At 52.6% G+C, this 14,495-nt stretch overlaps 5 protein-coding genes across 5 annotated transcripts; 2 read left to right on the forward strand and 3 right to left on the reverse strand.

Moving 5' to 3' along the window:
* Nucleotides 1-275: 275 nt before the first annotated feature.
* kif22 (Kinesin-like protein KIF22) lies at nucleotides 276-2,482 on the forward strand (the record flags this gene model as incomplete). Its single annotated transcript, XM_036639409.1, has 2 exons — nucleotides 276-486; nucleotides 546-2,482. The coding sequence occupies 2 exons, from the start codon at nucleotides 276-278 to the stop codon at nucleotides 2,480-2,482; spliced, it is 2,148 nt and encodes a 715-aa protein (XP_036496530.1).
* A 568-nt stretch (nucleotides 2,483-3,050) lies between these two features.
* Nucleotides 3,051-4,106, reverse strand: CGCS363_v007561 (uncharacterized protein; the record flags this gene model as incomplete). Its single annotated transcript, XM_036639410.1, has 2 exons — nucleotides 3,051-3,838; nucleotides 3,902-4,106. 2 exons carry the CDS (start codon nucleotides 4,104-4,106, stop codon nucleotides 3,051-3,053), a joined length of 993 nt encoding a protein of 330 aa, XP_036496750.1.
* Nucleotides 4,107-6,930: 2,824 nt separating this feature from the next.
* CyhAB (Cyanide hydratase) lies at nucleotides 6,931-8,137 on the forward strand (the record flags this gene model as incomplete). Its single annotated transcript, XM_036639411.1, has 3 exons — nucleotides 6,931-7,202; nucleotides 7,263-7,601; nucleotides 7,666-8,137. The coding sequence occupies 3 exons, from the start codon at nucleotides 6,931-6,933 to the stop codon at nucleotides 8,135-8,137; spliced, it is 1,083 nt and encodes a 360-aa protein (XP_036495891.1).
* A 528-nt stretch (nucleotides 8,138-8,665) lies between these two features.
* Nucleotides 8,666-10,515, reverse strand: CGCS363_v007563 (uncharacterized protein; the record flags this gene model as incomplete). Its single annotated transcript, XM_036639412.1, has 5 exons — nucleotides 8,666-8,668; nucleotides 8,815-9,070; nucleotides 9,129-10,220; nucleotides 10,286-10,322; nucleotides 10,500-10,515. 5 exons carry the CDS (start codon nucleotides 10,513-10,515, stop codon nucleotides 8,666-8,668), a joined length of 1,404 nt encoding a protein of 467 aa, XP_036496751.1.
* A 942-nt stretch (nucleotides 10,516-11,457) lies between these two features.
* Nucleotides 11,458-12,468, reverse strand: CGCS363_v007564 (uncharacterized protein; the record flags this gene model as incomplete). Its single annotated transcript, XM_036639413.1, has 1 exon — nucleotides 11,458-12,468. The coding sequence occupies one exon, from the start codon at nucleotides 12,466-12,468 to the stop codon at nucleotides 11,458-11,460; it is 1,011 nt and encodes a 336-aa protein (XP_036496531.1).
* Between the last annotated feature and the right edge of the window lie 2,027 nt (nucleotides 12,469-14,495).

A 14,495-nucleotide genomic window follows, 5' to 3' on the forward strand; every position in this document is an offset into this window, starting at 1 on the left:
GGGTCTCGGACCCTCACTTTTGCATATTCCTTGCACAACACTGAATCCGTCGAATCCACGCCTGAACCCTTCCAACTTGGAAACCTTAGGCAACCTCGAAATCGTCAAATCTCTTTCTCATCAAACCAATTTCCCGCCTTCGCGTCCCCTCGAAACCGACACGACGGCGACGACACGCTTCGCTCTGCGTCTCTGTCTCTCCTCCGTTCCTCACCTGCGTGTCCAGGCAGCTTGCTACCTCCTCCCAAGTAATCCTGGACTGACTGTGGCCCACGATGTCGGTCCGTGTGGTCGCCCGCATTCGCCCTCTCCTCGAGAAGGAGCTGGACAAGGACACAATCGTCCGGGCTGATAGCTCCGAGGAGGGCAAGCACGCCACGCTCGTCAAGATCCCAAACCCCAAGAACGAGACCGAAGAGTTCTCCTTCGCGTTCCAAAGTGTTTACGACCAGGCTACGACGCAGGAGGAGCTCTTCACCGCCGAGGGTACGCGATTACACGCCAATTTCGAGACAACGCGTTGCATCTTGTACTAACTTCACCAGTCGCGCCCCACCTCAAGGCGCTCTTCCAAGGCCTCGATGTCACCATTTTCGCATACGGAGTCACGGGAACCGGAAAGACGCACACCATGCGCGGCGGCTTGAAGCTGGCCGACCGAGGCGTCATCCCCAGATTGCTGAGCGGAGTCTACCGACGCGGCAAGAAGATCGCCAAGGACTCGGGAGGCAACACCACGGTCGACGTTGCCCTGTCCTACTACGAAATCTACAACGACAAGGTCTTTGACTTGTTCGAACCCCCAGAGAAGCGCAGCGCTTCAGGTCTCCCTCTCCGCGAGAAGGATGGAAAGACCCAGGTCGTGGGTCTTTCAGAACGGGCATGCGAGGACCTCCAAGACTTCTCGAAGCTCTACATCGAAGCGAACAACAACCGCGTCACCGCCGCCACGAAGCTCAATGCTCACAGCAGTCGAAGCCACGCTATTTTGAGAGTGAAGGTTACGCAGACGACGGGAGACACCATCCGCGAGAGCACCGCATCGGCCATTGATTTGGCTGGCTCAGAGGATAACCGCCGGACGGACAACGGCAAGGAGAGACTTATCGAGTCTGCTGCCATCAACAAGAGTCTTTTCGTCCTGTCTCAGTGTATCGATGCCATTGGCCGTGGGGATAAGCGAATCCCATACCGCGAGTCCAAGATGACTCGTATTCTCAGCCTCGGCCAGAACAACGGCATCACCATCATGATTCTCAACCTCGCACCCATCCGCAGCTACCACCTCGATACCCTGAGCAGTTTGAACGTCAGCTCTAGAGCCAAGCGAATCGAGGTCCGCGAGATCGAGAACGAAGTCGTCTTCAAGCAGGTGCCCCGCACGAACTCCGCCAACTCCACACTTGCACACCGCCAACCTCTCCGCCCGCTGGCGAACGTTCACAATATCCACAGTGGTACGATCGCTGCCAAGGAGAAGGAGAAGAAGGAGGACGTTACCCGCCCAGTAAAGGCCTTCAACGTGTTCGCCGATCGTAACAAGCCGGCTGCCCCCACCCGCCCTACTGCAAACACTACCCAAATCCGCAAGCCGGCCATCGTTGTGGAGAAGGAGGCGGCGCCTAAGGTCTCGAAGCTGGCTCGTCCTGCTTCCTCGGCCCAACCAGCTCAGCAGAAGCTGTCAATCTCTGCAGAGCAGCTGGAGGCCCTTGTAGAGAAAAAGGTTAGCGAGATCCTTAAGTCTAGGGAAAACAAGGAGATCGAGCCTGCGCCGGCAGCTGCTCACCCCGATATCAACGAAGCGGTGCAGCGTCGCCTGGAGGCATTGGAGCGCCGAATTGAGAACGAGGAGCGTGACCGAGATGACAGCCGGTCTGAAGGACTCCGCTATCTGCTGGCTGCCAGACAAGCGAAGGAACACGGTGACGATGTGGGGGCGCTCAAGATGTACGAGCTTGCCCTCCCATTCTTCCCAGGACAGGCGAAGCTGTTGGGAAAGATTGAAAAGTTGAGGTCAAAGATTGGTAACAGCCTCGCTATCGAGGTGGGCATGCCCTCTCCTAGCAAGCGTGACAGACACGAGAAGAAGCGCAGACGGGTCGCGTACGACAGCGACGACGAGTTCCAGCACGCTGAGGCCGACGAGGATATGAGCTTCGTCGATGTCGCCGCCAAGTCGAAGAGCCGAAAGGCCAAGTCGACAAAGCCTGCCACCAGGCTGCCTCTCCCCGAGCCCAGCGGACCCGCGTCCCCGCAGACGCAGTCCTTGTTGAACATTGTCAACTCCCGCGACCTCGCACAGATCAAGAGCCTCCACGGCTTCGGATCCAAGAAGGCACAGGACCTGGTTGACTACCTCGAGGAGATGCCGGAAGAGCAGGGCGGGAACATTGAGTCCCTGGCACAGCTGAGGACCATCCCTGGAATGGGTGGCCGCACCGTTGATCGCGCGTATGATGGTATGGTCGGTGTCGCTGTTTAGAGCGACTTATATCCCATCCTTGCATTGAAACGCCGGTGGCTTTCACAGGGGCATTGGCATTGGCATTGGCATGGTGTTTTTGGAGTTTTCAGCATGCAGGCCGCGGTGGCCTTGAAAGATAGGTTGCTTTTAGACTGTTGCATATTTGTGCGAGCACTGCTTCGAATCACAGCTTCAGGTTGGTCTGGTTTGACCATAATAGAATTACTCCGTTTTGCTGCATCCTGTCATCAATGAGTTTGATCCTCTAAGTCTTTATGTCTCGCCCGTTGGCCCCTGCCGCGGCCTTCCAGTCCATCGGTCCTCAACGACTTCGCTCGTCGACTCTGATATGGTTCTCTTGTTGATTGGAGCAGCGTAGATGCTCTGAGCACAGCCGGCAAAGATGGGTAATGAACTACTATGAGATCAGTCCCAAGATGGACGGGGAGATGAGACCAGAGGCACGTCTCGCGTGCCTCCAAATGAACGAGCACTTCAGGACTCAACAATGGAAGGCGGAAAGAAAAGCTGCATGTTGCGGAGGAAGACCCAGCATGCCAACGCATGCGCCATGCTCTCGTCCATCCTACACAGCAAACTCCATCGGCCTAGGCCCCGTGTGACCCCCGAACAACTGCATAACCCAACCTTTGAATCGCTCCCAGACAGCACAAACCTTGCCCCAAAGAAAGGATAGCGCTCCCTTCAGCCAGTCCATAAGACTCTCCCATGGTACGAAATAGACAGCCGCCGCGGCAGTGACTCCCATGACAACGGCCGGCCCTGCTGCGGTGATGACAGTGGCAGCTTTGGCACCGGCCGCGCCGATCTCCAGGGCATGGAAACCAAAGGCGTACTTGACATAGACACCGCCCACTGCTGCGTTCGCAGCGATCTTGATCTTCACAGTCCCGACGGCGAGACCGACGATTGCTGCGACGACCCCTTTGATGTCATCCCAGCGACTCTTACCGGATAGTGCGTCGAAATGCTGACGTAGCTCGGCCTGTTCCGACTCGGTGAACTGGTTTCGACATCTTGCCCAGTTGGGCATGTTGACAATCTCAGCGACCCTAATGCGGACGCCCCTTGCGTAGCCTAGCAGGAGGGTATGACGTTTGTGTCGATGTGCTTGCCACTTATCCAGGCGGACGCTGTTGTAGGTAGACGAGCCATCGATGTACAGCTTCCCCTTGCTGCCATGCGCCGCGCAACGAAGAACTTTGAGCTGCCTGAAGTGCGATGGGACATGGAACCAAATCTCATCCACATCAGGGCTAACCAGAAGATTGAGAATGTGTTGCTTAGATGTGGTCTTCATCGCCGCGATGGTGTCTTGGAGCCCTTGGGCAGTTGTGAAGAGCATTGGAGGGGCTTGAATGACTGGTCAGCAGAGTCGTCGGCAGGGTAGGGTGATGCTAAGATACACACGTTTACATCGGATGAATCCAAGAAGCTTTGGACCTTCTGCGCACACCTTCTCCAGCTCATCCAAGCTTTGCTCCCGCACGACACCGATCGTTAGGCTCTCATCGCTCCTCTCCTTCACGACGACACCAGCGACAGCGCTGACCTCTGTCTTGATAGACTTGTGGGACAGTGTACTAGAGGATGTGATATCGGAAAATCTGCTTGACACCATTGTGGAAAGGATTGAACAATGGTAGGAATCGAGTATCGATGGAAGTGCTTATAGACGAGGTCTTCAGAAGGAGGCAGGTTGTCAGAGATGTTGTGGCAGGTAAACTTTCAGTTTCCGAGATTTCGACAAGATCGATTGGGCCACGAGAAGGCACGCAAGAGTCAGAGAATTGCAGACTCTTTCAAAGATGGAAAGTAAGATTGAAAGCGACCTGAAGAAGGAAGAATCCTGACAGCTATTGGGGGCTTCAGGCAGTGTTTTATAAGTTTGAGACCACTCTATCCACGAGCTCATGTAAAGCGTAGCTAGCAGACGACAGAGCACAAGTTCGCGGTGACTTTTCGAGATGTCTGTATTACCATGTCGTCAGTACGTGACAATATGCAAGGACATTTTAACATCCAATAGATGGTAAGCCTGCCTAGCCTGTTATGTACGATGCTGGGGATCAGCCATGCCGCTCATGCACCGCTCATGCATACCCTACCTAAGCAGAAGCCAACCAACATCCGGGAGTTTGAGTCGCACTACTGCTTGAACACTAGCCAAACAAAATGAAGGTTCTCAACCGTAAGTGTCATCTGATTTGCTCTTGTTCCAAGTGATTATCGGTCTCACAAGGACATGAAGACGGGCGGGGTACCCCGTTCGTGTGCGACCAAGCCCTGGCGCAGGACGTGAGGTGTTCGCTGAGAATGCAAAAACATCTTCTGCGTCTTGATATTACTCAGGCCTGTCATATGAAATCTGCCCTCTATATTTCACCTACAATTGACCCTATGTCTTTCGTTCCGGGCTCTATTACTCACAGCAAGTCACCTTCCCGTGCGCAATGGGAAGAGATGAAACCAAAGATCACCGAAATATGGCTGCATAGAGCGTGCACTAGCCAGAACCTTGTTGAGATACTGCGTCGTGAGTATGGATTCATGGCCACGTATGTGACGAGATATTGGTTTCAAGCCGAACTAGACCGATCTGACTATACCACGCAGGCCCAAAACGTGCGCGACTCATCTCAAGCGATGGGGTCTGACTACGTACAGGAGACGAGCAGCTTCACCAGGATCAGAGCAGCCATCGCGGCCTACGAGGAAACGAAATGGCCAGCCATTGATGCGAGGGGATGAGCCGCGGCCACGCAGAACCATTCTTCCCAATCCAAGCACAAACAAAATGCTTAGGCCTGCATCCTACCGATCACTGGAACTGATGCAATACTGCATTGATCACTTCATTGAAGCAGTCTTCGGAAAAGCAGCTCAGAACTTCTACTTTCTCGACTTGATGCGGTCAAAAGGAAATGGTGGCCTCAACTGGGAACGCATAGGTGATTTTTACTGCACGGCCGAGAGAAACTTTCGTGATCAAAGGTTCAGGTTTTGTGCCGGGCGTAAGAAACATTCTCAGGGCAGCCTGAAGGTATTGAGGAACTCGAGGGGTCTTGACCAGGCTCGTTGTCAGGTGCGGCTTCTATTTCAGACGGAGCATCATGGGTATTCAAGGGCCCTTGCAAAAGTAACGAACCCATCAGCATTGCATCGACTTAAACAAGCCATGGTCCCTCCATCGATAGACGTTCAGCGTACCAGACATCGCATTTTCATTGTCAATTTCTGGCGCCTGTGTCATCGGCTTCTCAGGAACGATCTGGCATGGCTACAGTACGATTACTCTTATGTTCAAGACTTCCTCTTGGAGTTGGAAATCGTCGCTGTTAAGGAATATGGTCCATATCACCCGCTATGTAAGCTGTTGGTGGCGCTTGTCGAGCTGCTGGGAGAGGTGTCAAAGGCGGATATGCTGGAGGTTCTGAGCCTCGGTGTTTCTCGAACTATTCAGTCCATGGCGCCAGGTATTACTTCGGGGCAGAAGCGATCTCTTGTCTTTCGCCGGTGGAGGGCCGATATGAGACAGACTTGATGAATATGTAACATGTGGCATATCTTTATAAGGTACCTTATCTATGCTGGTTATGGACAGCGGGAGATCTCTTGAGTGTGCTTGAAGGAAAAGATTAAGAGGGGTCTTGACCACGCTATTATGCTCGGTTCACCATCTTTTAGTGGGAACACCAAGACAGGTTGAACAGCATTTATCTCATAGATGTTCAAGGGCACATGACCTCCATATGGACGTAGAAAGTATTGTTCGACAGTGACGTGAGATAATCACATCATCCATCCCACCGGGCTCCCGCCATCTTTTGCAGGGGAATCTTGGGAGCACCCACAAGATGAGCAATTTTTGATGTGTCTATTGTCAAGAGCAAGCTCATTCGGGCCGATCCTCGCCTATTGAAAGTCTTGGGGTTGGTCTTTTCAATCACCGACTACACTGACTGTGGGGCCGATACGATGTCGGCCACCGGCCCTCCCCCGGTCAAACGCCGAGACCCATATCACAGCGTGGCGGTGGCTTGATCGGTGCGGGAGTTCAGCTTCCGCATTATCAAGATAGCACAATCCAAATCGGCCTCAACTCCAACATCACGAGGTTGTTGCATAGCACAACTACGATGATAGAAAAAAAAGACTCAGCTGTGAAATGAGCCCACTCACCATACACCGAGATGCATGCACTTACGTATTGTGATCACATTCGCCATGATTCAAGTCCCTTGCCCTCGAGTCTGTGAGATCATGTTCGGCATCGACACTCGGCTAGGGAAAACCAGTTTTGAAGAGACTGACTCTGTGTGAACAGACATTAGATATTTAAGTCATCCATGGCCATACTATACATGATTGTTTGAAGATAGACCCAAGCCAAAGAAGCTCCCCCGTCTATCACCAGCTCAGCTACCCGGGCTACTGCAATCGCGATGTTGTCGAAGCGCCTTCTCGTGGCTCTCGCAGCCTTTCAGGGCATCTCTGCCGCTCCTACGGTCAGCAACAGCACGGTCGACCGGGCAAACCTGACGGTCGCTCTCGTTCGCACTCCTCCGCCCAATTGGCCGTTGCCACTCACGAATTACGACTTGACTGGCGTGACATTCAACATCAGCGAGGTTGTCGACGCAGGTATCAAGTTGATTAACAAGGCTAAGAACGCCGGCTCAGACCTCATTGTCTTCCCCGAACTATGGTTCCCTGGGTAAAATTCCCCCGGAAATCCAGTAGCTTCTTCCGCATGTCTGACGGGTGCAATGACCAGATTCCCCAAGGGTTCCTCAAGCAGCCACTACAACTTCACCCGAGATCACCTGCCGTCGTATATCGATAACGCCATCGTCGTCGGCGATGCTCAGTGGAGCCGCCTCGTAGCTGCAGTGCAAGAGGCCGGCATCTTCGCCAACATCAACTTTGCTGAGAGAGACGGTGATTTCATGTACATGTCTCAATCCCTGCTTGGCCCTGAAGGCGACGTCTTGCACCACCGTCGCAAGCTTCGTCCGTCTGGAGCCGAGCGCTACATGTTCAGTGATGGTACCACCGACGGTCTTAAGGTCGTGCAGACTGACTACGGTCGCTGGGGAATGTTGGAATGCGGAGAGTAAGTCTTGTCAACTGAGAACGCACCCACCGGCGACGAGTGATTAGCTGATATTGGTTCGCAGACACCTGTACCCTAGCATGACCTTCAACATGTACGTCCAACGCGAGCATGTCCACCTGGCGCCGTTCCCATACCTCACCGGCGTCGACGACGAGACTTCTCTATGGTGGGAGAATGAGTGGATCAACACCGGAACCGTGGCAGTCTACTCCGTGCTGAGCGGCGCATACTCTCTCACTCCCTCGGTTGGCGCTTCCTTTGTCACCGACCCCCTCGGAAACCGAGTGGCGTATGTTGCTGCCAATGTGAGCTTTGAGGAGGTTCCCATCCTCTACTACAGCTTCAACACGACTAGCTTCAACAACTCGGCCACGTATGACATCAATGGCCAGGCTTCGTGGGGAACGCTGAGTCAGATGGTCGACAGCTTCCCGGAGTACGTGCCAAAGGTTGAGGGAGAATTTGTGAAGCACAAGACGAACTCGATTGCTTGGCTCAAGACTGGAGAATTGGTCATCCCCGAAGGCGCATAAGTCATGTGAAGGACACATTAGTCTAAAAGGCATGGCAACAGATCTTGGAAAATATTCGAAGCAAGCCTCACAGGCTGGCGTACATGTAGCAAAAAGTCTCTAGACTAGCTTCCGCTTGTATCAAAATCTTGACCCTCGTACAGCCATCCAAGATCTGGCAAGCTGGATAAACTTCCAAAAGCCCCTAATAGCTCTGATACAGATGACATCTCGCCGGTTTGCCATACATGCCCATTGAAGGGAGTGGCATCTTGGCCATCATAGACCCCAACACCCGTCTGTGCTGGGTCATTGAGTCGACTAGAATAGCTCGAATCTTGTCGTGGTGATTCCCTTTCCTGCGCAGATGGCTCAACAGGAGCTGCAAATGCCATTGGAAGAGCACCTACTGCTCCCCATTTTTGAGCCAGCACGCGCACCACACGGATGCACTTATTAACGCGCGTTGGCCATGTCTCTCGCAGTTCATTCATAAGTCCCATCCCTGTCCGTAACCAACGCGAGCTCTGTCTTCTTAAAGTTGTATCACTACTGGTGGCGTTCATCAGATGAACAAGAATCGCGCTCAAAAGATGGTGCACTATGATAGGATGTGCCATCGTGAAGGTGTACCTGTCCCGATACAGCCGACACAAACGTATTGTCTCTGACGCTGCGCTTGTGATAGATCGTAGTACGAGTAGTGAACTATTTGATTCGGCTTCGTTGATACCGGGCGTGTCCGAGGAAGTGAAGGATCGCAGGAACGACGATATGATGATCATAATTGCCATATGATACTGCAAGTGGAAGAAAACGATTGGTTTCGGGGCGTCATTGTTCATGTGTAGTCGGTGTGGTTTCGAGCGGAAGAAGGTGTTGAGCTGCTCCAACGTCGATACGAGAAGCCTAATTTGCTGTGCCATAGCAAGCTTCTCAAAGGATGGGGCGAATCTAATGTCGAACTTGTCAGAATCCAATGATAGTGCCTAGCGGCGATCATGTCACTTACATCTGATCCATGGCTTCAGCGTGGGTGTACCATAGCTGACTTTGCCATGCGAAGGAGAGCTCTGCCAAGTCTGCGGTTTCAGCGTTCAACGTTGTATGGAATTCGGGCACATTGACGCGCCGCCACGGAAGTGCGCAATTCCTTCCCAAAATAGTGATTGCAGATACGTCGACAAAGTAGAACATCCAGAACGTCCTGATCTCTGGCGACGTAGGCTTCAAAGCTCTCCCAGCACATTCATCCAACGCAAGAACATGTAGTCGTAAGTGAACGCACAAACCCCCAGCCATAGAGATGAACATCCAGCCCAAATGGTCTTTTCCAATGGACAAGGATCTGAAAGACAAGATGCACATTCCCTGAATTACTGAGAGCGTGGGCCGATAGCGACAACAGTCAAAAACGAGCTTTTCTGCGTACTTCGCAAAATCCTCGCCGACCTTGGCCATGTTGGGGTCTCGGCTTGCTAGAAAGGCGGCTCCTGTTGCGAGTATCGCAGTGTGGAGGAAAGTTTCATCGATTCTTTGGTATGGGTATTGATCCAGAAATGAAGGTGATGTGTATGGTGTAAATTGATGCTCTTGGTTGATGTTGTCGAGGAAGACTGATGCGAGTTTCGATAGTAAGTTCGAATCTTGACTGTAGCGGAGGATTTCAGCAGGGGGTGAAATATGGGAGGTTTCCACAGCGTACTCTGCTGCAATCTCATAAGAAAGAGCCGAGTCGCCGTCCTGGGTGATGACTGCGCCGTCGCCCAGGTTCATCCTCCACATCATGACACTTAGCTCTTCTAAAGCCACTGGAGATCTTTCATGGGTAGGAAATGGAGACAGCTCTTCATGATTCCGCAATGTTTCTGCGAGAGATATTGGTCCTTCCAGGCCATCGCTGTGCTCATGCTGCCGATAACTGACAAGGTTCGATTCGAATTCCTGATGTTCATCCGGTATGAGGCCTTTGATGAGTGGCAACGGAGCCGTTTCCGAAGATGGCAAGATACCAAACTGTCTTTCATACTGTCTTACAACAGCGAGGAGAGCTTGCACCTGCTGCTCGAGACCTTTCACATAGTCTTCGTCCCAGTACTTTCTCCTAGATAGGTCCGGTTTAACTCCGCCCAAGACCACCCGGGGTTTGTCTAGCTGCAGGCAACTTACTTCTTCGGACGCTGCTCAACGTACGTGCAAGGTTTGCCTAGCCTAGAACATAGCGAGCACTTCGGTTTGACCCCATCACACTCCGATATCCAATATGTCAACCAACATGATCTCCACTGCTGCATGCTCCCATGCACCCTTCGAGGTGGGGTACTGGTACTAACCTTGCGTTTGCCTGACTTGCACTGCTCACAGGCAAATGCCAACGTCTTACCCTTGGTTCCGGCCATCGTTGCCTAAGTTTGTACATTGGATGTTGAAGTAAATCAGATGGTCAAGCCGTCAACATCATGTCTGGTATCCTGCATTCCGAAGATACTTAGACGTGGAATTGAATTCCGATGACTACCGATGTTGCGGAATAGATAAGATAAGGGAGGCGGAGATTGTCCCGCTCAAAGTTCAAACACCGGAACCCCACGCGCTAGCACCGGAATGTACATGTGAATCTAAGAGGCCCTGGTCAGATCTTATCCGCTACCATTTGATTCTGCCAGACTCTGGAGTCCCAGTTCAGCTCATAAGTTGGCCTGGAAGATCTTGATCTGAATCTGGGCGTACTACTTCCACTAGCTACTGCCAAGCCGTCGCGGCTGGTCTGTGACGCACGAGTGCTGTGACGCCGAAGAGCTGCGCCCGCCAAGAACGAGTCGGACACCGAGGAGGTTTGCTTCGCCGTTGACTCAATTCGCAAAACACATCAGATACTGCCAGATTTGACAGGACCCGAGATTATCTCCGAGCAGTGTTTAAAGGGTATAATTAGGCTTGATTTGAGACCTCTACAGCCTGTGTTCTTGTTGGGCATAACCATACCAACTGTTACGGAGCCATCCGACAAGATGGGATGAAGTTCCAAATGTTTGGATTCGTCCTCATGTGGGTGCTATTAATAGATTCATTCAAGGCTGTTGTGACCTGTGGAAATAATCTCTCATCTCATCATGGGATGATTTGCGGCAGGGTATTACGACGACTGGCCTTTTCCCCCGTCGATGACAATCCAGTCGCAATACATAGTACATGCGGCGAGCTGGTTTCAATTCTTGGTCGAGTCACGGAAGCTTGGACACACCCATCAAAACGACTCGCGGAGAACTCACGATGTCTCAAAGGAAATTTGCGTCTTTATTCGTGCAAAAGCAATTCTGTTTTTATTGGTGCACGCTATGTCATAATTCATCAGCCAGCCATCTAATGACGCGCAACGACTCCATCACGCTTTGGTGTCTCTGGCTCACTTCCCTCAGAGCGTAGTTCCCCATCATCATCATCGGGGAGAATGAACCTCCCGGAGACGGCTCCGAAAATGCATCTGTATCCTGGCTGGCCCCATCCTGGAATTCATAGCTAATTGACCCATGCCTAACCGGGTATCCACCTTGATTCTGTCCCTTCATGTGGTTGATGGCAGGGTTCTCCATCGAAACGGCCACGAAGCGGCTCTCCGTGGACTTGTGTAACCGCTTCATCATTCGTGACAAGAGGAAAACAACAGAGTTGACATCCAAGTCGAAAGAGCTGACAAGGTTGAACTTGTTGAGGTTTCCCCCTGGTGTGCTGTTGAAGAATGGCTGTGCCAGGCCCATGTCGCTGGCGGGACTCGGGCCCTGGCTTTGCCGGGAGCACTGCAAACGTGCTCGCAGAGCTGAGAGCAGCTCGTCGTAAGAGTCCAAAAGAACAAGATAGCAGGTGATGAAAAGAGAAATTGTAATTGCGTGGCTCGGATTTTGCTGAAGCTGAGGGTCCGGCGCCGCGTACGTGGCAGCGGGCGCGTTGAAGCCGGCAGGGTCAGATCCGGCACCCCAAGACGAGAGTGGCGAAGCGGAGCGCCGGCCCTCCACACTGGGTCGGAGCTGCGGGAGGCCCTCCACGATGTCGATGAGGGTCTCGGTCGAGTGGACTGTAGTGTTGATGAGAGCAGGCAGGCTGTCCATATTTTGCGCCTTTGCCATGTGGCGGGCGAAGAGGTGAGACTGAAGCTCCAGCAGGCGTTGAGTCGCAGGCTCCGTGGACTTCGGCTCATGTTCCGGTGATGATGGGAGGGTGTCGCATGCGAATGACTCCGGATGTCCAAAATCACTTGGTTGCTCGCAACTGGGCATCCATGCGTCTTCCGAGCCATTCGGGAGGGATCCGATGGTGGTTGGAGGAGTCAGTGGAAGTCCGTGGTCGGAAATCATTGTGCTGTCCTGATGATCCAAGAAACCCAACGAATCGTGATCCATCCACTCCGTTGCCACCATCTTTGGGTCATTATTTTGCAAGAGGCCAAGCAACGGGTCTTCGAAAGTCTCTGCCCAAGGTGCATCCTCTGCAGGATGACTCTGAATGATACCCAACCCATATTGAAACTCGTTCGTGTCGTTGTTTGGTGTTTGAACCAGTTCGGATTGGCTCGACTGAATAGTTGCGCTGGACATTGTTGAAGAGCGCCGGTAACCGGATGAAGGTTGTGGTTGTGGTGGTGGTACTGTTGCGCTGGTGTTTTCCTGGCCCAATCTCTTCTTCGCTGGTCTACCCATCCTTCTCGGCGGGCTGTAGAAGCAGTCAATCTGGAGGCGTTGACATCTCTCGCACTTGGCAGCTCCAGACTCTCTGGAGCACCGGCTCTTAAGAGCTCGGCAACGATCGCAGGCGCTTCTTTGTGAGAACAGCATGTTGGCGGCAAAGGTTCATGTACCTGCACGACAAATGAGAAGAGACGAATGATGTCAAAAGGATACTAAGTGACAACCAACGAAGCTTATATCTACTTCTTTCTTAGCCGCGAAGACCAGAGGCTTCAAAAATAGTCAACCTTGCCAAGATGCGCCCTAGCCATGCCAAGGACATCCGCGCGTTCGACTCATGTCGGGGTTCTTGCGCGGGGGCGGGGGGCCTTGTCAGATCTAGATGAGATGTCTCGGTAGAACCTGCTCTTCCCTTTTCGGTCAAGCAATCATGCGCATTGTCGATTTCTTATTTTAAGGTTTCCAGGAAACCACTCACGTATGATATGTCGACTCAGCGCCCATTTGCATGTCAAGATGCCGATCCGACTTGGCACACATTGCCTTTACCACTGCTCTGGAAATAAGGCAACCATTGGGCTGGTGACGGGGCTTTCCTGCAGGGCGGAACCGCTCCGTTTAGCCGCTGTGCACCTTTCTCAATACCTCCTAGGCTATGCAACATCGTTATGTCCCCCCAAACCTTCTTTCAATTAGGGTCCACTGCAACAATCGTGAGAAAGCCATCCATGGCTTCCGTGATGGGGCTGACGAATTATCTCGTTTTGCGAGAAAGGCAATTCCAACGTTCCGTGAAGAGCGGCGCACACGGACCTCGGACAAGTACTCAAGACCGTGGTTCGTCAGTTCCGTTCCCAAGACATTTCCAGTCAGTCAGACGTGCATCGTGACAGCTTCGTGAATCTTCTAAAAACAACTACTATGCCAAGAAAACGACTGCCAAGACCAAAGCCTCAGGTGGGGGGATCTATTGACGACGAAGGCCAAGACATTTGATAGTGTCTAGTTTAGAAACAATAAGAGGGCTCAATGGCTGCCCAACGATGCGGTCATACAGAGGATGTCCAAAAAGGTAAACTGGAAAGAGTCGTAGAGTCTTGGCAGGTTTGAGCTCCACGACTCGACATATTGGCCCTGCCACACAGTCTTTTGAATCAATTTGCGCGAATAAATTTAGAGTTCCTATTCGGCCAACTGTGACATATATGTCAACTCTTCAAGGATGGCACTGACTGCTGGAGCCATCCGGCGTGCCGCCGAACGTGCTCGACGGGCACTAGCACCCGCCGCCGCGGGTTTCCCCCGCCGCCGCCGTCTCGATCGGCGGCAACGGCACGTGAATCCTCTTTTCTTGGGGGCTGTGTCTGAGCCTCTCGCGCTAGAACAATTGTCTGGAGCAAGGCTGGAGCTCTTGGCGAAGTGAGTAAATAGATTGAATCAAGAAACACCAAGACGGCGCCGCTTGGCAAAAACGAGGGGGAACCAGCGGAAAATGAAAACCTTGATAGTAACTTGCTCATGGCGCGGGCTAACATCACCCAGACGGAAAAGTGCCCATCCATCCATCCTTCGTCGGCTCTGTGTTGCCTCTCACTATTCGTACACTAGGCGCCAGGCTTTGCCGAACTGGGGGGTAACAAGCCAGTGGGAGGCCCAAACAATCTTCGGCGAATTCCATCTCTGGACAAAAGACAACT

This window comes from Colletotrichum siamense (genome assembly GCF_013390195.1).
Source record: "Colletotrichum siamense strain Cg363 chromosome Unknown KSG_Cg363_contig04, whole genome shotgun sequence".
Classification (NCBI taxonomy): domain Eukaryota; kingdom Fungi; phylum Ascomycota; class Sordariomycetes; order Glomerellales; family Glomerellaceae; genus Colletotrichum; species Colletotrichum siamense.